The 24,697-nt window shown below is 40.8% G+C and overlaps 1 protein-coding gene across 9 annotated transcripts in view; it reads right to left on the bottom strand.

Moving 5' to 3' along the window:
• The window catches only part of TP53BP1 (tumor protein p53 binding protein 1), a 108,026-nt gene that overhangs the window by 64,640 nt on the left and 18,689 nt on the right, over positions 1-24,697 (bottom strand). For 6 of the 9 annotated variants that reach the window (XM_063448950.1, XM_063448948.1, XM_063448946.1 and 3 more), the window contains exons 2-6: positions 18,203-18,384; positions 13,221-13,305; positions 8,974-9,061; positions 6,767-6,840; positions 6,459-6,611 (exon numbers count right to left, since the gene is read on the bottom strand). In XM_063448950.1, coding sequence (XP_063305020.1) covers positions 6,459-6,611; positions 6,767-6,840; positions 8,974-9,061; positions 13,221-13,305; positions 18,203-18,373 — 571 coding nt within the window. In that variant the 5' untranslated portion in view covers positions 18,374-18,384. Of the gene's footprint in view, positions 1-6,458; positions 6,612-6,766; positions 6,841-8,973; positions 9,062-13,220; positions 13,306-18,202; positions 18,385-19,279; positions 19,385-24,697 lie in introns of those variants that run through there. The other 3 variants (XM_063448949.1, XM_063448953.1, XM_063448952.1) reach the window with 3 other exon arrangements.

Raw genomic sequence — 24,697 nt, 5'->3', positions numbered from 1 at the left:
AAGCCTGCAATGTAAAACACTGCCGTTCTGCAGGATTGACAATGTTTAAATTACAGGGTATAAATGCCTGCAGTGACTGTCATAATGACAGCCATAAGAGTGCTTCTGCAGAAATCGAGACCATAGGATTGGCACAGTGCAGCGATTTGCTATGCATGCACACTAGATTCCCAATGCTTTCCTATGGTCAAGAACTGGATTGTCTGAAATCCTCAAGGGGACGGGTCAGCAATGTGTAGACCAGTGCTGCAAGGGACCAAAACACTTATCAGAGCACTACAATGTAAGGAATACATAGTTGTATTCCGAACGCTAAAGTGTTCCTTTAAATTTTAAATGAATAACCCTGCAACAAATGAGAGCTCTGTGGGGACTGGAAATGTGTTCTATAGTGCTCACGAAATGGAATTCAAAAAGAAAAGAAGCTATACTCACAAAATAGTACATCTATACCGGTGTCACATTCAGCAGAACTGCAAATACATAGCAGTACATTCGATGTACTGCTGTGGCTGATGTAACTTTCTTCAAGTCTTCGAATAAAAAGATACTTCTTCAGTTTCCGAAGGGAAATTGAACAAACATCTCATTACATGTTTTTCAAAACATATATGTTTAAGTTAAGATTTTTATGGGGACTCTTAAACATTGATCCCAACACTCCAAGAGGTTGTAAAAGAAAAGAAAAAAAAAAAAGAAAAGAAAACTTGTCCGCTATTGTCCAGCAAACGAACATTGACAAAAGACTAGTTACAGTAGTTTGACTGAAAAAAAAAAAAAGAAGAAAAAAAGAAAGTTCAAACAGAGGTTCAGTAAACAAGCCTTTCCGACGCTCACTTGGTTCAGCATATAAGCCAGCAGCGGGATGGGCCGCGTCTCCCACACCCGCTCCAACAGGTAGGCCGCAACAATGTTAATGAGGCAGAGAAGTCTCGGGGGGCAACCGGACTGGGTGCTGGTCGTCTTCTGATTATGGATTGTCGAGGTTGTTAAATTCAAGATTATAGCCTTATATGAGGTTTCCTTCACTGAGCTCTCTGTGCATGTGACCAGTTAATTCGGCAGCTAGACCCCCCCCCCCCCCCCTTCCCCCTCCTTAATTAGATTTTTACTAACTAAAATATGGGATCACTTCTCATTTTCCTATCTTTATTATTTGGCCAAATACTGAATATGTTCCAATATATTTAAATAGGATGAATTGTGAATCGAGTTCCCATTGTGCTTCCAATTGGTACAGAGTTTATTGTATTGTTGTTGTTTTTTTTTTTTTAAACACCTGCATTATGACACAGAAGTCTGCAGGACACTTTGGGACACTACTGGCTTAAGCATTACATAGAGAACTCGATTCCTGGCTGCTAGGTCTTACACTGTGAACCAGTAAAGAATGCTCTCTCCTAATAACGAATTTCATTGCCTTTAAATAATTAGTGCCTGCAGAAAAACAGTGGGGTGGCTTTTTTGTTTATTCATTCAAGTATCATTTTATATTCCACTTGTTTTGATTGTCTCTTGCATGTGAACAGTTTCTTGTATAAATTAATCTGTGTCATGATACTCAAAAAGGACATTTTCAACGTGTTAAACCAGTTTGTTTACACATTATGTGAAAACAATTCCCTATTGTGTAACCTTTCAAACGCAGATTTGCATTTGAGCAGATCTGCTGCACTAGAATATTTACAATGTAATAATATATAGTTAAACAGGACAAGCCAAGAACCCGAATTCCATGACTGCATTAGGCAACAGATCAACGTTTCTCTTTTAACATGAAATCAGCATGGTCATAACGAATGTGTTACATTTCATACAGTATATTTCACTATTAGTGTGAATCTGCAGCACTTCAGCAGCCAAATACTGACACAGAAAGAGGCAGACATAGGTAAAATCACTGAAATACTAAAAATACTGTTCATTTGAATTGAAAGCATTACATTAGCCAATGTCTTTTTGAAAGTAGAGTAGGAATTGGTTGCAGAAAATGAATCAGCCATAGTTGACAGATCATTAAAAATCAGTCCAGCACTCACTGACAGCATGGACCTCTTGCAATCCGCTCAAACATTGCCCATGATGGACCCTGTGCGTCTGATGACTGGCACCTTGCACAGTTCCAGCTAGGAAGAAATACACAGATGTTCATTAATTGGACCACAAGCTGTCCCTTTCTCCCCAACAGATAATGCGCCCAAACGTGCAAAGAAAGAAGCAGGCTGACGAGCAGCAGCTAGAATCACCACTGAGAACAGAACTGCATTTTGTGTGCACTCTTACACAAACAGAAAATAGGACATTGGTGCCCAAGAGGCAGAGGCAAATGTGCTCACTACTCTTTCAGATATCCCAAAAGGATCAATGTAACGGGTAGCACTATTTCAATGTCAGCTTGTTACTTGTAAATGTACTATATAGAATGGCTAAAGGAACTACTGTGTCTCAAATATATTTTGAATGGCCCGTTTTCTTTCAACAGTTATTGAAGGCTGGCAGACATTTCTCAAGACTATTTACATTTAATGATTTGCAGAGAGTTGCAGACAATATTTTAAAAATGTTCTTTGTGCATTTAGTTTAAAACAAACAAGGATGGGTTGGCATTAATGAAACATATGGATGGAGGGAGGAAGAGGGAGAGAAAAGTATTTGTACAATTTTTTTTTATTTTTTTTTTTTTAAATAAAGCACATTTAAATAAACCATTTATCAGCAGATGGTTTAAGTAGTTTTTTGCAGATCTCCACATTTATATTTGCCAACAAGTTTCTATCAATATCTTGTTCTAACAGGGTAATTCACTAAAGTGAGAAATGCAGAGAATTAAACGTGAATTTAAAAGGTCAAAATAGCTGATCGGAAAAAATCTTCCAGCCAGCTATGCTTTCAGTTCTACTACTGTGTCTGACAATTTAAGGCTCACTTTGAATCCGCGCAAGTCTCACTTTGGTTCTATGTAATAGAACAGGGGTCAGTAGCCTATGGCACATGCCGTGCATGGCACACGAGGTGCCTTTGCAAAGCACACAGGGCTGCCATCCAGAACAGACTGAGATCATCTCAGGATCTCCCCTGGAGCTGGAATATCAGGGATCCAAGTGGGAGTTCTTCATAGATCAGTTAGTGCCAACCAATCATTCGGCAATAGAGATTGCAGCAGGTGGTGAGTGGCAGTCAACCTACTCGCTCCAGCACTTGGAGTAAGCAATCTCAGAGGACTTCCTCCCAGCAGTTGTGAAGGGGAATTCACACGGAGACTAGCTGGCAGCAGCCAACGCAGCTCCAGCCCTTGACCTTTACCTGGCCAGCCTAGACACCATTGGACCCAGAGAAAGCCACCCACGGAGCTGCTAAGAGACGGGCACAGCAGGGGACTTGTTTTGGCAAAAAAAAAAAAAAAACCTAGTAGAACTACCCACAATGCAAATTTGATTTAAGACTGAGAAATTCACAATTCGAATTCAGCAAGGATCTAAGAAGTTATATTCTTTGGTCTATATATAAAAATGAAAAGAAACTTTTTTTTGTTTTTTGTTTTTTTAAGGTACATCTTTCTCTGCATCTAAAAAAATATCTTGTTCTTTTAAGAAATACTTAACTTCTACTATAAAACGATACATCAAATTGGGAATACTGTGATGTTTACATGATCAGGTCAGTATTATCTGCAAAGAATCAATTTAGTAAGCCTAACCCATACCTAAATTAAACTACCCTTGGTACATCAGTCTCGTAGAAACCTCCCCTGTCTTGATCTACAGCAATTCTCCACCAACCTCACCTTTTACATCACTTTCCTTAAGCTCTGCTACCTCTTTATACAATTCCACACTCTCCTCTGAACTAGATGATATGACACCGCCTATATTTAAACATTGTAAGAGACCCCGGTTACAACCTTGGCATATTAAGCGGACCCAATACCTCCAAAAATGCTCCAGAACTGCTGAATACTGCAGGAGAAAGTCTCATTCTTCATCTGGTTTCCTCCACTACAAATTTATACTACACTCATACAGCTTGGCTCTATCCTCTGCAAAAGAAAGCCATTTCAATACCCTCAACCACCCTCTCTCGACAGCCCAAACACCTCTTTCACAATTTTAACTCTCTTCTTTGCCCTGTTGCTGCTACTCCAAGTAACATGACCACTACAAACGGCAGAAGTCTCAGTGAAGTGAGTTGCGAAATCAGGGAAGAGACCTCTAATCTCTCTTCCTACCCCTACCAATAGTTCCCTCAACCCCACTACTTCCTCTGTTCTATGCACACTTGCCCCCGCTAGGTCAGAAGAGGATTTTGCTTTGCCTCGGCCCTCCTGGCACACCACTTGTTCCCTCAACCTTATTCCCTCACATGTCACTCATGCTCGGTTTCCTTTTGCTTAAAATATTCAATCTCTCCCTCATATTCTCTTTGCCCTTCAAGCATGAAACCATCACCAGATTCTAAAAAAGCCTAACCTTGACCTAAACTCCCCATCCAACTACCGTCCTAGCTCATTACTACCATCCGCCTCCAAGATCCTCGATAGAGTAGTCGTGTATGCTAGATTAAAAGACTTCCTGGAATCCAACTCTCTGCTTAACCTGCTTATGTGGTTTCCCATGCTCGTCACTCTGTCAAAATGGCTCTGACCAAAGTATACAATGATTTAACTGCTGCTAAATCCAGTGCTCACTACAATAATGCTCCTTCACCTTTTTGCTGCTTTCGACAATGTTAATCAAAAACCTTTTCTCATCCTCAATATGCTTTGTCTACGACACTGACTGGTTCTCCTTCTACCTCTCCCAGTGCATTTTCAGTGTTTCTTTTTCTGGCACTTCCTCTTCTGCGCAACCCACCACTTTCTGTCTTTGGTCCCTTACGGCTCTCAATCTATACTGCATCCCTTGGCTTTAAATATCACTTCTATGTGAATGACATGTAAATCTGTCCTCTCCGGATCACTCACAGTCCTTCCATGGCTCGACGCATGTATTTAAATGCTTCTCTGCCATTTCACACTGGGAAGCTGCTCATTTCCTTAAACTTAAGCGGTCCAAAACAGAACATGTCTTTCATCTCTTAAGTGTCCTACTCCTGTGTCTATTTCCCTCCAAATCAATGGCACTACCATCTACCATCGCAGGCTCGCTGCCTAGGTGTTCTCTTTGGCTCTAATCTCTCCTTGACTCCCAATATCTAGTCACTTGCCAAATCCTGCTGCTTCCATCTCAAAAACATAGCTCACATCTGGCCTATCCACCACCGGATGAGGCGAAGGTGCTGGTATATGCCTCTATCATCTCTCGCCATTACTACTGCAATTCGCTTCTCCGTGATCTTACCCGTTCCCAGCTGACCCATTACAATCTATAAGGAATGCGGCAGCAAGGCTCATCTTCCTGTCCGCCCACACTTCCCATATCTCCCCCATTCAGTTATTCCGAACACTGGCGTCCAATTGGTTTTAGGGCTCACTTTAAAACTCTGGCCCTTGCTTACAAATCTCTACAGAATGCTGCTCCTACCTATCTATCCTCACCAACACATAAGTATGTCCTTTTGAGGTCCATACGCTCTACCAAAGATTTGAGTCTACCATCTGTTTGTACTCACACCTCTGACACCCACCTTTAAGACTTCTCTAAGGCTGCACTTCTCATATGGAACTCCCTTTCCTGCTCTTAAGACTCTCACCATGTCTCAGTTCCTTCATAAGATCAATAAAAATGCACTTTTTAGGAAAGTATATCAATTAAACAGTTAATAGCTTGGTAACTCACCCTGCCTCCTCTCCTGCAACTGTCACACAAAAGAGAAAAAAGAAAAAAAACCTGACCTTTATTTGTAAGCTATTCTAGTAACTTTAATCCACTCCATCTAGAATGCAAGTTCTTTGAGCAGGGCCCTAAACACCCTCTGTGTCCAACTAGTCTTGTTGCAACTACGTGTCTGTTAGTCCAATCATACAGTGCTGTGGAATTTGGTGGCACTTTAAAATAATATTACTAATAAAACACTTTAAATGTATTACAAGTAGACAATAACGCAAACCACATCCTCCTTTAGAGATCTTCTGTAGAGATGGAGAATTATTGTTGGATAGATTTATAACCAGCAAATAATGCAGAAAGGAAAACTATCGCTCCAGTGGTGACCACAGTCAGCACTGCCATTTTAAGAGTTTACCCAACTACAGATAACTTCACTATGCACATTCACCAATCACTGTGTATGCGATATTTCCTCCTGCAGTTAACATTCTTTTTCCGTGAATCCTAAAAGAGCGAATGTTGCGTAGATGCCCAGTGACTGGAGTTGATATCATTGCAACATGAATGCAGTTGGGCAAAGCAAAGTGATTTTAGTCAGATAAACTCTGTAACTGACCAAACATCTCTTAAACAAAAAGGTGAAATTACATTTATTTGCTTTTCCTTTTAAGCAAACTAGGGAAAATACTTTACCATTGTCTTTGTTACATTCAGCTGTCTGAGGTACAGTGGATTTTGTGGGTGGTGGCAAGAGCTTGCAGCTGTCATCAAGTGTGCTGAGACCCTCTAAGTCCTGGCTTTGTGACAGCTCCAAAGCACCAAATGCCAGCTGCGATGTACCAGAATCTGTAATAAAAGAATGTATCCAATGCTGTTTAAATTGAGCAAGTATTAAGCATAGTAGACATGCACAATTTAGTGTTTAGAAACCCTCAGCCCTTTATAAATAATACACTGAAAAATATTGACAAAATATAAATGTTATTAGCAATAGAGGTTACCTTCGGCCTGCAGGGACTGTGTAGTACATTCAGCACCATCTTCATGTTCTCCAATATCCCCACGTTTCAAATCACTTAGAAGAATATAAATTGATGTGAGTTTTACATGCAGCAGATATACACAACCAAGACAGGTGATGGCATATGAAGTGTAACTGGGGATGGGTGAAAGAGTCAATATCACAAGTATCTGATTAAACAATTAACATTACTGCCAGTTTCAAAATCTCAGGGTAATGAGGTGATAAAGAAGCTGGTGCCTAGACTTAAAGGAACACTGACAGGAATACAAATATACTCCTGACATTATGGGTCTAAATAGCAGTTTAGTCCCCCCGCAAAACGCCACTCTACATCTCCTCATAAATATGCATTGACTCAATGCATCTCTATGAGGGGAAATTTCAGTACCTCCATGCAGAATGTGGAGACAGTAAAGGTCAGTGCTGCACAACCCAGGAAGCACCTCTAGTGGCGGTCACGGCCTACTCGGAGTTACTAAGCAGTAATGTAAACACAGCCTTTTCTCTGAAAAGCCATGGTTTACATTAAAATGCCTGCAGGGGCATGTTACACTGGCCAGAAGCACTACATTAAGCTGCAATTTGTAGTGAGTACGGTCTTTAACATACCCATTTAAAATGGCAGACAAGCTAGTATTCACATGCATTTAACATTTCACCTTGATCACATAGTAGATCACATACTCTTCTGATTCAATTTATCTACTCCTAATGGTTTTATGAAAGTGTTGCTGGTGCCCTGTCTGTGGGTGCCTACACAAAAACTTTAGATTTAGGTATCCGCTGCAAACAGAACAAGATTTAACTTTATATTTTCTGTTTATTACTCATGTACACCAGCTTGTTTTTCTTATTTTTCTAATGTTCTAGTTAGCCTAACTAAAGCAGTGTGATTTCCCTAACTTCATGAACCACCACTCCCAAAACACAAACAATTACACCCTCTGTGTACCCCCTACAAAGGGGTCACACTATTTTCTGAACAAAAACTAAATTAATCAAAACTTAATCTTGGATGCGCAGTCATTATGCTAAAGGGAAACAAGCAGTAGCCTTCTCGGTTTTTCTGCTAAAACAAACCATTAAAGCAGCTTCTTCACTCCCCCATAGCTCAATATTATCTACATAATTAGGCACTTTTACTTACTGGCTCCTAATAATTTCCTGGCTAAAGCTCAAAGTCTTGATGATGGTTTTCAACCATGCAGTGTCATTGTACCTTGTCTGCAAAACACATCCTCACACATTGACCTTGCCTGTTCATATAACTTCCTTCCACTCCAATCTCAAAAATGGCTCCAGCAAATCTTTTGCCAGCATCAGTTTACTCAATTGATCTCCTTTTAGAGCAGTGCTTCTCAACCCTCTGCTCAAGGCACACCTAACAGTCCAGGAGTTAGGAATTACCCAGCTGTGTCTAAGGAGTTTAGAAAAAATAAAATAAAATAAAAAATACACACCTGAGAGTCTAGGGTGTTTTTAGTTTTTCTGTTCGTTTTCTGTTTTGTTTTTTTTGTAAAACACCTTAAACACACCTGGGTAATCCCTAAATCCTGGACGGTTAGGTGTGCCTTGATGAGAGGGTTAAAGAGCACTGCTTTAGAGAATCAAACTCAGTTGATTGAAGGTTTACACCAAGCCCCATGACTACTTCGTGATTTGAAGTTGTGATGCTGCTTGGAGTCTGTATATGAAGCATTTCAATGAAACGCTGGACATACAGAGAGTTTTAACTTTTTGCCACCGGAGATGTAACTTCACCTCTGGGTGAGTTATTAAAGAGTCACTAGCCAGCCCAGAACAAGAGATCGAGCTGGCTAGTGTTAATTCTGTGCATAATGGATGTCTGTTATCAGTACGCACATCATGCTGGAGATAGGCAACCAATGGAAGCACGCCTCCCTGTGCTACCCTCCACTTTTATAAACACGTTTTTTTTTTAATAGATCAAAAGGTAAATTTTTTTTTTTTTTTTTAACAAAAACTTGTGTACTTTAGCAACTTACAAAATCAATCACTAATTGATAATCTACACATTGGGCAACATTGGCTACCTCTGAGATAAAGTGCTACAGTGTGCTTCTGTTCGTTCTCTAAAATGTAAAATCAATTGTTATCAAATTCCTACTTAACAGTATGAAGTAACAAAGCAAGGTGTTATTGAAAGCTTGAGAAAGAAATTACCTGCCGATTTTGCTCTGACAAGAAATACGTTCAATCACTTGGCTAAAAGGACCATCACCAGTCGATGTGTGCAATGTTTTAGTGAACTCTGTTAGAAAGACAATATATATATATATAGGGGTTTTTCTGTTTACCATCTCTTATATTACAGTCTATGTTTTGCCACTTTTATCATTACTAGATTTAGTGAATATTACATATAAAAATAGGCACAATTATACATGTTCAGCAGGGTACTTCACTGGAATATTTAAAAGGGCACTCAAATTACCATAACACTCTGCAGTGCGTATAGTATGAAGAATCACTGAGTGCGGTCTTAATGTTAAGAGTCAAACTGTTTGATACTTAGATAGGAAGCCCTGTTTCCACAAGCCATCCCCCACTTCTAAAATATAGCTAGTGCAGATGTTCCCTTCACTTGTTTGAGTCGACCTCAACAGCTTCACCTGTACTCTCTGTCCCCATGGGAAAAAAGTAAGCATAATTTAAAGCACACTGTCTCTGTCCATCTGAACCCATTTTCTCTCTTTTTTTTTTTTTTTTTTTTTTTTTTTTTACACAGAATACGTCCAAATGAAAATTGCTGAAAACAAAGGGCAAAATATCAGATACTAAACTCCAGTGTATGCAAATGACGCACAATTCTAACATTTGTCATTTCACAAAGTAAAAACACACAAAAAAAAACAAATTAAAGAAATTAGGGAAAATGCCATTATCTTACTGATATTTGTATGGTTTTAGAGTCAAGCAGACTACAAATAGATGTTGGTATCTCTTACATCTTCATGCGCCTTACGTATTATATTAAATTTGTCCTATCACAGCAACCATATATCTTGCTTCTTTTTTTTTTTTTTTTTTTTTAATAAAAGCAAATCTGAATAACTATTTTACAATAAAAAATTACCTGCAAAGATTTAAATAAAAAAACCTGGATTTGGAGAGAAAGAAGTGATGCAGCAAATCATTGTGCCAAGTTTCACCCATAGAAAGTTGGTTACATTGGGCAGGGCCTGACTCACAAGCTGGCCAGACGTGTTCACTGGGAGCGCCTGCCAGCACAAACTTTAAATGGCAGAAGGCTCAGAAACTAGCTCAACAGGCATCTCAAACGACAGGGATACAGAGGATCCCAAACTACTTGCTCCTGGAAAAGTATTTTACCTTCTGGTCTTGCGGCCTACCAGGATTGCGGGCCCGACGGCTAGGGGAGGCAGCCGATCATCTGCTTAGGACAACTCATCTTAGTTAACAGCCACAGACACCCCGTTACCACCCCCCACCCGGACCTGCCACTAATAGGCATCGGCTAAACAGCCTTATGCAGGCCCTCTAGTGTAAAGTTTTATTTTAAGGGCTTAAGAAAATTGATTTGTTGCTTTACTAGTCTGGATTATCCATCTATTTGATTTGTTGTGGGGGTGCAGCCCAGTGGTTCTTCTATCTTGCATTCTATATTACAGTATACCACTTTATATTATTCTGTTTTACTTTATTAAGCATCCATGTGAGCATGATCTTTTATGAGGGAGAGGGAGAGATGGAATTTTGTAAGCTCTACCTGTAAGCATTGTGTCTACTTCACCTAACATGCAGCAGCCTAACCTAACGAACCCCACACCTGAAATACCTGGTCTAAGATATTTATGCCAACACAATCTTGAATGTTGAGACATACCCCTGTTCATAGGCGTGAAGCAACAGTTAAGCATGCATATGATTCTAATATAGCAACAGGTATCTCAGCACTAGCGAGTTTCACATTACATATATAGGCTATGAAAGACCATGTTTAAATAACTCTTGCAAACAAAATCTTGATTGATTCAACTCTACATATGTTCACGCAAAAGTTCAGCATGTTTCTTGTCTTTACGTATGTTTATTAGAATATAATATTGTGCCCGTTCACTCTACTACCCCAATTGTAAAGCTTGTTATGATGCCAGAGGATAGTATGTACCCATCTTATGCACTGTAAAAATATATAAAAAAACAAAAAAAAAGAGGGGGCGGAGCTTAACTGGTGAAGAGAACGGTCGCATGTCTGCTGAGCTCCGGGCCTCAGCAAGAGAAAAGCCCGATTTACGCTTACAAAAACGGGGCAAACCCACTATAGAGAGACCCCAACACCCAAACGAGCCTAATGGGGCGAAAAAATAAAAAACTAAAACCTGACAAGCCCACGAAGGGCATGGACATCGGGGAGTTATGGCGGCAGGCACATGGCAACTCGCGCTCCAATATGGAGTCTACACATGGCGGGTGCTCCGATTTCTATGTGGAGACGTCGGATGAGGATGAAAGCATATTCTCCCCGGACCGGCCTCAGCCACCGCCGGCACGATCGCAACCCCCGCCACCCACCTCAACCTCCACGCCGGTGAGCATGGAGGCCATCAGAGAACTAATGGCGGAGCATCACCGGAAAATCTCGGAGGATATAGCCACGATCAAGACCTCACTGCAGGGCCTGTCTGGACGGGTTGGAGCAGTCGAAAACACTGTACACACCCAATCCAGCCAAATACAAAGGCTACAACAGGAGGTACAAGAGCTGAAACTGATAGCTGGGCAGACTGATCTGCGTTTCGCGGAGCTCGAAAACAAACGCCGCCTGAAGCACCTTAAGATTAGGGGCATCTCCGACAACATCCCAGAGGCTGAACTGCCCCATGTCGCTAGGAGGCTCCTTACGGCTCTATTAACCCCGAGAGTAGCCAAAGCAGTGCAGATAGAAGGCATATTTCGAATTCCCAAACCCCCTAAGGCCCCAGCCACAGCGATGAGAGACGTCGTCCTGCAGTTCCAGTCCTATAAAGACAAAACCGCAGTCCTGGGCGCTATTAGGGACCAAGCAACATACTCTTTCGAAGACATGAATTTAACTTTCTACGCTGACCTCTCTGGCACGACACTGGCCTGGAGGAGATCTCTGCAAAGACTGACATCCCTCCTGCGAGCGCAAAACATCAGGTACCGCTGGGGTCCGGCTCATGCCCTACTGATCATTAAGGGCGACACTACACACACAGTACGCAGCATGCAGGAGGCTCCGACAGTATTGGAGCAGCTGAACCTCCCGTTAGACTCGAATCTGCCGACACCAGCGGATAGTCCTGTGAACCCACCGAACTGGGGCAATGCCAGCGCTGAAGAATTCGTCCCTAGAAGACCGACAGGCGCACTTACCACCTGAAAATACTGGGACTGGAATTCATCTTGGCGGGACAATCCCCCAACACAGTACTCACCCTAGACAGCCATCTTTCAACGAACTCACACCTGGACTAGTGGTTGGCAGACCTCCCTCTCACAAACCGATGGACACACGCTCCAAATTGGTGCAGGGCACCACTATAGGGGACCCCTTGATACTGTTGCCAATTTTAAAGCATTAACTCCAGAACTTCTGGCTTTACCTAGATGCCAAGTTGACGGTAGCAAAATTACCTCTTTTTTTTTTTTTTTTCTAAACTGTCAGTTAACATAATGTGTTATATTCCATGTTTTTCTTTAACTCCCCATTGCCTGATCCCTATCATGCTTAAACTGTCGTCTGTACCTATATGCTTTTAACTCTCCTCACCAGTCAAGATCTATTTGAGCTGTGCTAATCTTACTACTTTAATAGGGCATACCAACATACTCTGTCAGCTACGGCCCGTTTAAAGTACGCAATTTTATTAATATTCTGTTAATTTTATTAGCATTTCTTATACTTTAGCGACAGGCTCTACGGCAGACGCAATGGCTCTAGATATAAAAGCATGTAACTTTCATTACCTTGCTCTTTACCTTTAAGGCAGTTCTATTGGGCAGAGGCTCATGAGTTTATGTTTGCATTTTTTCTTAATACTGTTTTATCTTAATAATGTGTCAAGCTTGAATACTAACAACAAAAAATTGTGCAGTCTTAATCAATGTCGTAAATCTGTTAACCATTAGTGGCCGATTACTACTGAAGTGACAATACTGGCATGTATGTAACATTCACCCTGCACTCAAAAATAAAGAATTTAAAAAAAAAAAAAAAAAAAAAAAAGAAAGTTGGTTACAGTTGCCATATTTAGGTCATGCAACCTTGAAGCTCATCACAGGTGCTACAGACACCAAGGTCAGAGACAGACATACAAATTGTGCCATTTTCCAGCTTTGTGTATTGTGTCTGTTGCACCAAGATTAGTTTAGCCTGATTTATATTAATTTACTATATTAGAACAACAAAACTGCAGTGTTACCCAAGTTGTTTTCCTTTGAAGCCTCGCTGAGGTCGACATTCTCTCCAGCTGTATGCCTACTGCTTTGACAACCAGGCACAAACTCCTAAAACAAAAAGTTGAAATGTTAGAAGCTTTGGACCTTCAAATAAAAACCACAGCCATATGTCAGGAAAAAACATTTCTAAAGAACACAGCCTGAAGTCTTGTATTAAAATTTTTTTTTTTTTAAAAATTGCAAACATGTGAAAGACAGTACAACAATAGCTGGTATTAATGTAACAAAAACTGAATCTCTGACTACTGCAGACAGGGTCATCATAAATGTACAAAATCTTGAAGGCCACATACAGGAATTAATATAGACAATACTGGCTTTATATCCCCATTGAAGCAATCTTGGAGCAATAGGGCATTTCTTTAAGGATTGGGTCAGCAACCACTGATCTTGAGTAATATTATTATTTATATAGCGCCAGCAAAATTCCGTAGCGCTGTACAATGGGTGGACTAACAGACACGTAATTGTAACCAGACAAATGGATGCACAGGAACAGAAGAGGACCCTGCTCAGGGAGGACAGAAAAATGAGCCTTGCCGCCGCATTCATAATAGATTGCAATGGTGCAATCTTGGAACACGTAAGACCACTGAGAAGGAGCTTGCAGTAGTCAAGACGAGAAAGAACAAAGGCATGGACCAGCACCTTAGCCACGACTGGTGTTAAATAGCGGCAGATGCAAGCTATGTTTTGGAGATGGAAGCGGCAGGATTTGGCAATTGACTGGACATGAGGGGTGAAGGAGAGGTCACTGTCAAAGAGAACACCTAGGCAGCGAGCCTGTAAGGTAGAGGTGATGGTGGCGCCATTGACTTTGAGGGAAACAGACAAGTGAGTAGCAACATTTGAAGGAGGAAAGACCAGAAGTTCTGTTTTGGACAAGTTGAGTTTAAGGAAGAGGCAGTCAGAGACACGAGTCAAGATGGGCGGAGAGAGATCAGGAGAGGACAGGTAGATTTGCGTGTCATCTGCATATAAATGATAATGGAAGCCAAAGGATCTGATGAGTTTATCAAGGGAGGGAGTATAGATGGGGAACAGTAGGGGACCAAGAACTGAACCTAGGGGGACACCAACAGAGAGGGGTTGGGGAGACGAGGTAGAGCCAGAAAAAGAAACACTGAAAAAGTGCTGGGAGAGGTAGGAGGAGCACCAGGAGAGAGCAGTATCTGGAGAATGAGAAGAAGCTGTTTATGATCAACATTGTCAAAGGCAGCAGAAAGATCAAGGAGAATTAGGATAAAGTAATGCCATGAGATTTAGCAGTGATTAAATCGGTGGATACTTTGATCACAGCGGTTTCAACAGAGTGACAAGCGCAGAATTCAGACTGAAGCGGGTCAAGCAGAGAGTTGGATTCGAGGAGGTCTGTCAATCTCTCTCAAGGATCTTGGAGGCAAATGGCAGTAACGATATAGGGCGGAAGTTGGATGGGGTCGCGGTTAGGCTTTTTCAGAATTGGCGTTATGGTTGCATGCTTGAAGAATTAAGGAAATGTGCCAGAGGGAAGGGAGAGATTGAAAGTTTTAGTGAGAGGAAGAGCAAGAGAGGGAGACAGAGTGCAGATGTGATGAGGGAATAGGATCGTGGGAACAGGTGGTGGGGCGGGAGGATCGGAGCGGAGTGGAAACCTCTTCTGTTGTAGTAGGTGTGAATGAGCTGGGTTGGATGATGTATTTATATGAATATAAATATAGCATGCGGATTTGAACCCAAGCATGGCATAGGACAGAGCTGAACAAATATTTAAGCATTTTAATAGACAATCCACATATTAAAGCAGCACTGTCACCCCCTGAACAATTTGTATTTCATAAAGATAGAATCTCTTTGCGACAAATTAGAGACTTCTCTGTCCATTTCCTACACCTGACACATCTAGACAACACGTGGCGCAACCGTGACGGCTGCAGGAAATTTACTTTATCCCCCAGTCACCAGATCTCCAGCAGTGATATCACTTTTTGGGGGTCTTTGCAAATTCACAAGACAGACAAAGTGCCACTTTAGCATACTAAAAGCAGCATAGACACAACTTACATTTAATGTATTGGAGTATGAAAGTATTAGTGTTTACATGCATGTATTGTCCCATCTCCTTATGTGGTAAATGTATCCCAATCTCTCACCCAAGTCTCCTTTAGAACACACAAACATATAGACCTCTGATTAATATTTCTGAATAAACTTTCAAGATAGAGATAGGAGATACATATATATTTTTTTTTAATAATGAATTTTAAAAATATTAATTTGGTTACAATGGAGTTGTACAAAAAGAATATACAAAACAACAAAGCAGCTTTTTAAAGATATACTACAAACTGGATTTCATGTATGGATAAAAAAAAAAAAAAAAAAATTAAAAAAAATCAAAAAAAACACAGACCTGCTAGATAATCCATTTAGTAGCTTTTTTTTTTAAATAAAATTCTATCCCCCAAAAAGAGAAAAAATAAAAAAATATTATTATATATATATATATATATATATATATATATATATATATATATATATATATATATATGTCAAACCACTTTTTATTCATAACCACACAGTTTAGTTTATAAAAGAATCATCATAAAACCATGTAGATTAACCCCTTAAGGACCAAACTTTGGAATAAAAGGGAATCATGACGTGTCACACATGTCATGTGTCCTTAAGGGGTTAAAGGGATACTTCAGGCACCATAACAGCAATCTGTAGTGGTTATGGATCCTAAAATGCCCTGAATCCCACTCGTAAGGAGTGAAACTATTTACCAACATTCTGATGGGCTCCACTCCCCACCTCCACTATCAAGGCTAGAGACATGGAAGTTCCTATAAATCAGCTTCCTTAAATTCTCCTCAGCTAAGCCCTTCAGTGTAGGTCTTAGTTCACTGGCTGAGAGGATCAGCTGATCACTCTCAGCCAATTATGAACTTCCGTTTCACCAGCAATGGAGGTGGGGAGGCACCCAATGGAGTAGTAAAATTGTGTAAAATAAAAATATATATAAAAAGTTTAATTCCGTACATGTGGAAGAGCTTTAAGGCACTACTGGAATCATAACAACTACAGTGAGCTGTAGTGGTTTTGGTGCCTGAAGTGTTCTTTTAAAGGGGGACTGTCACTTCTCTGGAAATTATACCAATAAGTAAAACATTGTTAAAACTTTTTGTTTTCTAAAACAGAAAAAGAAAATATCCCTTAAACAGGGACAATAGAGTGTGTCCAGACCATATACAGGACTGTTACTTATAGCACTAGTTAGTCTGTATAACATTGTAGCACTGATACATAGTGTTCTATCTGTTCCTGTCTATTTTGGAGGGCTACTATTACTGGGGCTGGAGGGTGTCTTTTGTATTAGACTTTAGCTGAGCAGTTGCCTCATACTTTAGATGTTATGCCTTTTACTTGAGAGATATTTCTAGCTCCTTTGAAGGCTGTGTATTCACCTTTTCTCTTTTTATATACTGGGCACTGAAATGTCCTTTAGCGATACCTTAGTATTAGCTTTGAGTTAGACTTCCCATATAGCTCACTGAGCTCCATTTTCTCCTCATGGTTTATTAGTGTGTTCATTATTTTTTCTCTTTTCTTATTATAATATTTTTTTCTTTTTATTCATGCTTGTGATTTAATAAATTCATGGTTTTAATAAGCAACATTGTACTCAGACCTATGTCCGACTAAGTGTATCCTAGACTCCTTGGTTTTAGAATCACTTTCCTTTTTAAAAACTTTTTGTTTTCCCCCAAAAAGTGCTCCTTATTCCTTTAAAATTTATATTAAGACTTTTCTAATTACATAATCAATTTCAGACAATGCAAAGCCAGGGCAAACATTGCGAATGTAAAGATTAAGTAGAAACATTGTTCATTTTCTCTGCATGTTTTCTCTATGCTGACTGCCAGGTGCAAAGGACAGAGCTTCTAACATGGACTGAAAGTTTAAATGGAGGCACTAGTTGCAGACTAAAGAGATGTGCATTTAAAAAAATATATATTTTAACATATAGATAGGTAAACAGAATATTTAAAATCCTGGGAAAGGGAGTTCCACTTTAAAGCAGCACTGATAAGCAAATGTCTCCTTCCTTCAGGAGCAGTAAGAGACTCCAATTACGGTAGGTTATTGGCCTAATTTTCCACAACAAATTCTAAACTTGTTTGAGCAGGACCTTCTCAGCTCGTGTCTGTTCACTTATGTATGTAATACTGGTTGTCAAATGTCACCTTTCTATAACGGTTGTACAGCATGAGACTCTCCAACTTTAGCAAACACCAGCAGCAGAAACACCTCTCTACCCCACGTCAAAACACACAAGTGGAGCAGAAGACACCAACATAGATTCACTTGTGCTTATCCACTCTTCTAAACTAAGTAAGTGCAATTGCATGCAGCAGGATGTTGTTTACTTTATGTAAAGTTACGCTATGAGATATTTTATTATTTTCTCTTACATGTAATACATTATTATAGGAACACTGAATTGGACCTGTTCGTGTTCAACAGCACAAAGATGATAAGCAAACAAGATAAACAAACAAACCTAAATGGTGAGAGGTTTGAAAGACTGACATAGGTTTCAGAATATGCAGTTAATGCATTAGACTCAATGAAAAACGTTTGATCAATAGCATACAAGGGCAGGGTTTAAGTACTGTATACAGGGCGTACTGTATATAATATATATCATTAACAGGGCATCAATTCAGAATGTTCATTTATCCAGAGCAAAATACTGAATGATAGCTATCTAAAAAAAAAAAAAAAATATTGGAAGCATAAAATCTTAACTCAGGAATTAAAATTTTAGTTGCCATGACAACATGCCATTTATCAAGGCTTTTTTCAGATTGCATAACTTTCTTTTGATTTACAGGTTTCTAATTACAAAACACAGTCAAGTTTTTGTTTGTTTGTCAGTATGTGCACTAGTACAACCTACCAGCACAGGGCTTTCAACTTGAGTAGGCAGATGTTGTGCTAACAAGCCAAAGCGTGCTCGTTCCAAATCATCTTCTGTCCCCCCACTTCCAGGTTGTGAATCCTCAACTATAAGACAAGGTGTGTCTTGCTGTGAGAAGTCAGGGTCCAGCTGACTGCCAAGGGAGTCCATCCGCTTCCCTACTATATAAAATCAGGAGGGAAAAAAAGAAGAAACAAAGGAATTAAATATTGGCATGTAAAGCAGCCCTCCTGGTTTTGCATAATTCCATTATGTACACAAGGTTAATAAAACAGAAAAAACCTGCAACAACATTGTGAGGGTAAAATTCATATATCACACCACTTCAAAATATATATATATTTTTTTAAATAAATGGGGTTTAGATAGTAAGCAATGAACTATATGCAATAAGAGGTTTATTCCAAAATAGTAATAAAGTCATTCCTTACAGAGGCGGATTTCAGAAAACCCCCCATACACACACTGCATGTTCAGAGGGAGGGGGGGAAGGGGTAATTATTATAGCTGATTTACCTCTCTGGTAAAATAGAACTGAAAGAACCAATCCCCCCACCTCACTGGATGGATTGGAGTGGTATAAATAATATGGCTACTTATGGGTGGAGAACTGGTAAAGAAGACAAAGGAAGAAGAGATGTGCAGACAAAATCTATAACAAAGCTGCCATGGCCATAACAAGGTCCTGTGTCACGTTTTGTTTTCTTTTTTTTTAATCAACCAAAATGTTTATTAAATCGTATTCAATCGTCACAAATTGTATGTTTGATAACAAGCAATGCAGACCCTACCCCAGCCAGGACCACCTCCCATTACGCAGTGAGCTGTAACCTTTGGCACTGCAGTTGCTTTGCACTTCATCTCCCATGATGCTCAGCCAGACAGCAATGCCAAAGGTTCTCTGTTACAGCCATGCTGTGCTCTTTAAATGGCAGTAAGGGACAGACAGACGGATGGACAGTCTGTGTGTGTGTGTGTGTGTGTGTGTGTGTGAGCATGCAGTGCAGCCATTGCTTCCCCCCTTTGTTTGTTGTGGTTTCGGGTAGCAGGGTTTACTGGTAACAATGTCCTCCACCGACTCACAGTTTGAGGATCCCCCGTTACCCTCACTGTGATGTGGCCTCGCCGAGCCAGCCTACTGAGAGGGGGACAGACAGCCCAGCACGGAGAGGAGGGAACAGCGGGGCTCCTGGCTGCCAGCACACGATGCCTCCTGCCCGGGAACCACGTCAGAAAGAAGCCGTCCTATTGGGCGGCGGGAGATGATGTCAACCGCTCCCCGCTCTTTCATTGGCTGCTGGAAGGAAATTCCCTCCCCCGTGTGAAGAGCCGTCCTCACCATGGTTACTGTTACTAAGGGCCTCCCACCAGCCTGCCAGGAGCTAATGGCTGAGACCTTTAACTCCTGCCATGCTGGCCGTGTGCTATCATGGCAAGGGAAAGGGTTAATGTGTCATGCTGCCATGTTAGCTATCCCTCTGTGTGATTGTGTGTATCTGGGGTCTGATCACAATTGGGCAGAACATTAAAGACACAGCCTAATGGGAGGGAGGAGGGAGCCACATTAACCTGGGGAGACTCCACAAACCATCAATCATACAGGACTATAGTCTCAGTGTGACCATAATTAGCATTTCTTGATGTTTTACATTTTCCCATGGCATAGCTGCTGTACCTGTGATAGCTTTTCCTTCACCCTCTTTGTTTGGTTGGGATATGTAGGTCCTGTAGAGCAGCATATTTGTGCTATATTATATAATCCTACATACATTTATTTACTGGCATTTATAAAGCGCCAACCTATCTCTGCAGCGTTGTACAACTGGGAGAATACAGTACAATATAAACAGACCGATACAAAATGTAAAGAAGGCCTGTAAGCGCAGATCTATCCCCAAAATATACATAGGTTATGCATACCTCACTGCATAAGGCCATGCTACCAGAGGAAATTACCATCTAAACCTAAAATATTACTGTTCAACATGAGGTACAATATTCACGTTTGTTTGTGTGATAAAAAGCACACAGAAATTGTCGAAATTGTTTCCTTAAAAAGATAACAGGCCTCACACAAGAGTGCACATAGAGCCCTGAAAGGGAGACAAGGAGGGATATTGTGCATTGAATGATTACGGTGTACCTTGGCACACCTGGCTTAACAATGGGTTAAAGGACCGCTGCTGGCGAGTCATTGAGTTGAGCACGCTTTGATGGGAGTATAATACTGTGAATGCAATGTTAGTTATATATTATATGCAAGGTGAAGATAACACCAGAGGCCTGTTCCTTGTGTACAGGCACAGCTGAAAGGCATTCCTAATCATCATACTTCACTTAGAACTATGGCATCTTCATATAAAGAATAAACCTCTATTATCAACAGGAAATACAAAAATGTTTTATAGTATTTAAAAAACATAAACATTGCAACTGTGTACTGTTAAATAGTACATTAAATAGTTTATAGGGGGGGTTAAACTAAAATGGGCAAGCGGGAATTTGATTGATTTCAGTGATTTCAGGAAATATGTCTTTTGTTTCCATTTAAAGTTGGGGCGGCCTAAAGTTGGTCAGGTAGATGAAAGGACAGCCCTGCAAACACAGTGCGTATAAGCTGCTCAACCTTCTCTTATTTTTCTCTTCTGTTTTATTTTTGCAATATGACTTGCTTATTGCAAGAGCAACTGAGGATAAATGATGGTCCTAAGGGAATGGCGAACAATGAACATCTCTTGTAAATATAGGCAGCCTGTATTCATCTAAGTATTTGCAGCATTTATGTAGGACGGTGGCTAGCTAAAGGGCCACTCTAGGCTGTGTTACCATTTCATCTTATTTAAGTGGTTATAGTACATTGAGCCCCCTGGTGTCGTTCTCTTTCTGTTCCATCTGAAACCATTTTCAAATGCTTTAACACTGAAAGAAGGAAGCTCACAGCCTGCAGCCCAACTCTTACTGCTGCTCAGGCTTATGCTTCCATTTACCTGTCTCAGCCTAATACAGCAACATCGCTGGTCTAAGATGGTATGGCTAAAGTGAAGTGTAATCTCTTAGCTATACCTCCCTCCAGCAGGGGCCAAGCTGCCAGTGGCCAATGACTCTCATTCAGTGTTAAGTTGTTCGTAAATGGTTTAACACTTAACAAAGGGGGTGGCGCCAGGGGACTCTAGGCATCATAAAAAACTTCAATTACATGAAGTGATTATAGTGACTAGACTGTGCCTATATACATGTGTGTCTTTGGTTTGTTATGTAAGTATATATAAGTGTTCTGACCTGTGTACCATTGCATTGTGTAAAAAGTGGTTTGTTGCTTTAGCATCAGTCAGTGTAGTTCTTTGGTTAAATAGTTACGTGGTCTCCCATAGATAAGTCAAGCTAATAAGTTCTATATGGTGTAGTGAGGAGAGGTAAGCTAGGAAGTCCATGTGTTGATAGTGATGTATTTATGCTTGGGCCTACAAAGCTAAACCCCAGAGAGGAAGGATCCCATGCTAAAGGATCATTACATATTTTTAACATGTTAACACAATCTTTATGTTATAATATAGTATCTCTTAATCACACACATACAAAATGCAGAACACAAATCTGCCACCAGTATACCTGGGTCACGTTATAAAACAATTGGCTAGCCCCCTAGACACATACACACAGGGCCGGACTGGCCCACCGGGATACCGGAAATATCCTGGTGGGTCGGGCAGACAGCTGGTTGTGCTGGCGGCCGCAGGGGGAGCTGTGCAGGCGGCCACAGGGGGAGCTATGCTATCTCTGTTCCCCCACCCTCACGCGCTACTCATATTCCGGCCCGGTCTCATTAAACTGCGTGCAGGGGAGCAGAGCAGAGACAGCACAGACAGCTCCCCCTGCGGCCGCCAGCACAACCAGCTGTCTGCCCTGCACAACCCCTTGGCTGGTCACCCACAGGTAGCAATAATGTGTGTCAGTCTGTCAGTGTGAGTGTATGTGTGTGTCTGTCTGTCTGTCTGTCTGTCATGGTGTGTGTGTTTGTCTGTATCATGGTGTGTGTGTCGGTCATGGTGTGTGTGTGTGTCTGTGTCATGGTGTGTCTGTGTCTGTCTGTGTCATGGTCAAGGTGTGTGAGTATCTGTCAAGGTGTGTGTTTGTCATGGTATGTGTGTGTGTCATGGTGTGTGTCTGTCATTGTATATGTGTGTGTCATGGGTGTGTGTGTGGGGGGGGGTGTGTCTGTCATGGTGTATGTGTGTGTTTAAAAATAGTGTTTTTACTCATCTTTTTTTTCCCCACACCGTGCTGGTCTCCCCTCGACTGGCCCTGCCTCTATGGCTGAGATCATCAAGCTTGATCATCTCAGCCAATCCAATGCTTTGCCATAGTATTGGCTGCAAAACACTACACCAATCAGCATCTCCTCATAGAGATGCATTGAATCAATGTATCTCTAGGTGGAACGTTCAGCACCTCCAGAGCGTAGAGGCCCTGAATGTAGGTGCTGCACACTGTGCAGCACTGACACAGGAAGCACCTTTTAGTGACCGTCTGAGTGTTTGTCACTAGAGGTGTCACTAGGAAGCAATGTAAACACTGCCTTGAAAAGTCAGTGTTTACATTGAAAAGTCTGCAGGGACAGGCAATAGACAGTGGACACCAGAACCACTATTTTAAGCTGTGTGTGTGTGCGCCTGCTAGTGAGTGAGCTTGTGTTTTTATGTCAATGAGCTTATGTATATCAGTGAGATTGTCTATTAGGCTGTGTACCAATGAGCTTGCGTGTGTCAGTGAGATTGTCTATGTCTGCATGTGAATATGCTTACTGTATAATTAAACGTTTTACTCTGAAAGTTCCAATATTTTATATTAGAAAAAGCAATATGTATTATATATATATATATATATATATATATCATTCCAAAAAAATTAAGTGGGTGCACTCATTTTCATGAAAAAATAAGTATATGCTCTTTATGTTCAGTGTATAATAGCATTATTGATTATTTGTATCACATAGGATTCCGTTGATACTTTTGTTAGCATAGGATTGATACATTAGCAGGATCATTGCTTCGGATGACCCAGATATTGTTTAATTGTGTTCTTAACTATATGTAACACTGCCTCTGCATAATGGGACTGCAGTTCACACTTTTTTTAGTTTTGCACTCACATCGCGGCACCTCAGGTATCATGCTTGTTCACCACACTGTTTTCGTTGCTGCAGTCTTTTCTTTCAGGGTTGCAGATGTTATTTATTGTAACATGGGGCTATCCACAGCTCTTTATTTACTATTTTTACCACATTACTGCTTTAATCCTCCATATTTGAATTTTGATCGTTAATTTTGGCACTATTCGATATACAGATATAGATATATTTCAAATATATACACCATGATTTCACTTAGCATTAGGTTTTTACCCGTCGGTTGTTTAGATGTCTCCAAGCAACCTAGTGCACGCATTACGGCGTCATACGCCTCTACGTCACAGGGGGTCACGTGTCCCGCATAAACACTTCCGGGTTCAGGTACACATCGGATTTTCAATTTGATTGGCAAGTCACTTTATTTTTTACTGTATATATTGTTTATTTGGCTGTATCACTTGTTGATCTTGAGAAAGACCCAGTTTGGGGTCGAAACGTCGATCGGGACAGAGTGTTCATTTTTTTGCTCACATGCAATAAGATATACAATTTTTTTCATTAAAAATCCCGTAAGTGCACCCACTTCATTTTTTGGAATTATCTACTAAACGCGGTTAGCACCAGGGTGCAAAATTGCTTTTGTACAAGAAAGGTGAGTGAGATATTACTCAATCATCTGAGGTGGCAAGACATAGCCTTGCATATTACATGCGACAATATATGACGCAAGGACTTATGGGGCTGGCATAGATTTTTTTTTTCCAGGGCTGCTTGTATCCCCACTCTGGCCCTGCATACACACTCACAAATACACAGAGACAAACTCACAAACAGATACAGTACATGATTACAGACATACAAATAGTCTCACACACAAATACACACTCACAGGCAGAAACCAATGGACACAAATAAAACAAATAATTTGAGTGTTGCAGTATCTGTGTGTGAGTAAGTGTGTTTCTATCAGTGAGTGTATGTCTATCATTGTGTGTCAATTCAGTGAGTGTGTGTGTGTGTGTGTGTGTTTAGGTGACCAACTGCCCTCCAATTACATGGGAAATCACTTGGGGAAGTCTCGCCAGCCTGACCATTGCTAAGAGAACCAATCTTGATGATTTCAGCCAATCCAATGCTTTCCCATAGGAAACCATTGGGAGACTATTGCGCATGCGCAACAAAACGCCACCCTACACCAATCAGCATTGACTAAATACATCTCTATGGGGAACATTAACTGTTTTGCTGAACATAGGTTCTGCACACTGCAGCACTGATCCAGGAAGTACCTGTAGAGGCCGTCTGAGTGACTGTCACTAGAGGTGTTACGAGGCAGCAATGAC

This window comes from Pelobates fuscus, chromosome 3, assembly GCF_036172605.1.
Source record: "Pelobates fuscus isolate aPelFus1 chromosome 3, aPelFus1.pri, whole genome shotgun sequence".
Lineage (NCBI taxonomy): Eukaryota > Metazoa > Chordata > Amphibia > Anura > Pelobatidae > Pelobates > Pelobates fuscus.
The sequence above is the reverse complement of the archived record's forward strand: the minus strand, read 5'-3'. Positions and strand labels throughout refer to the sequence as shown.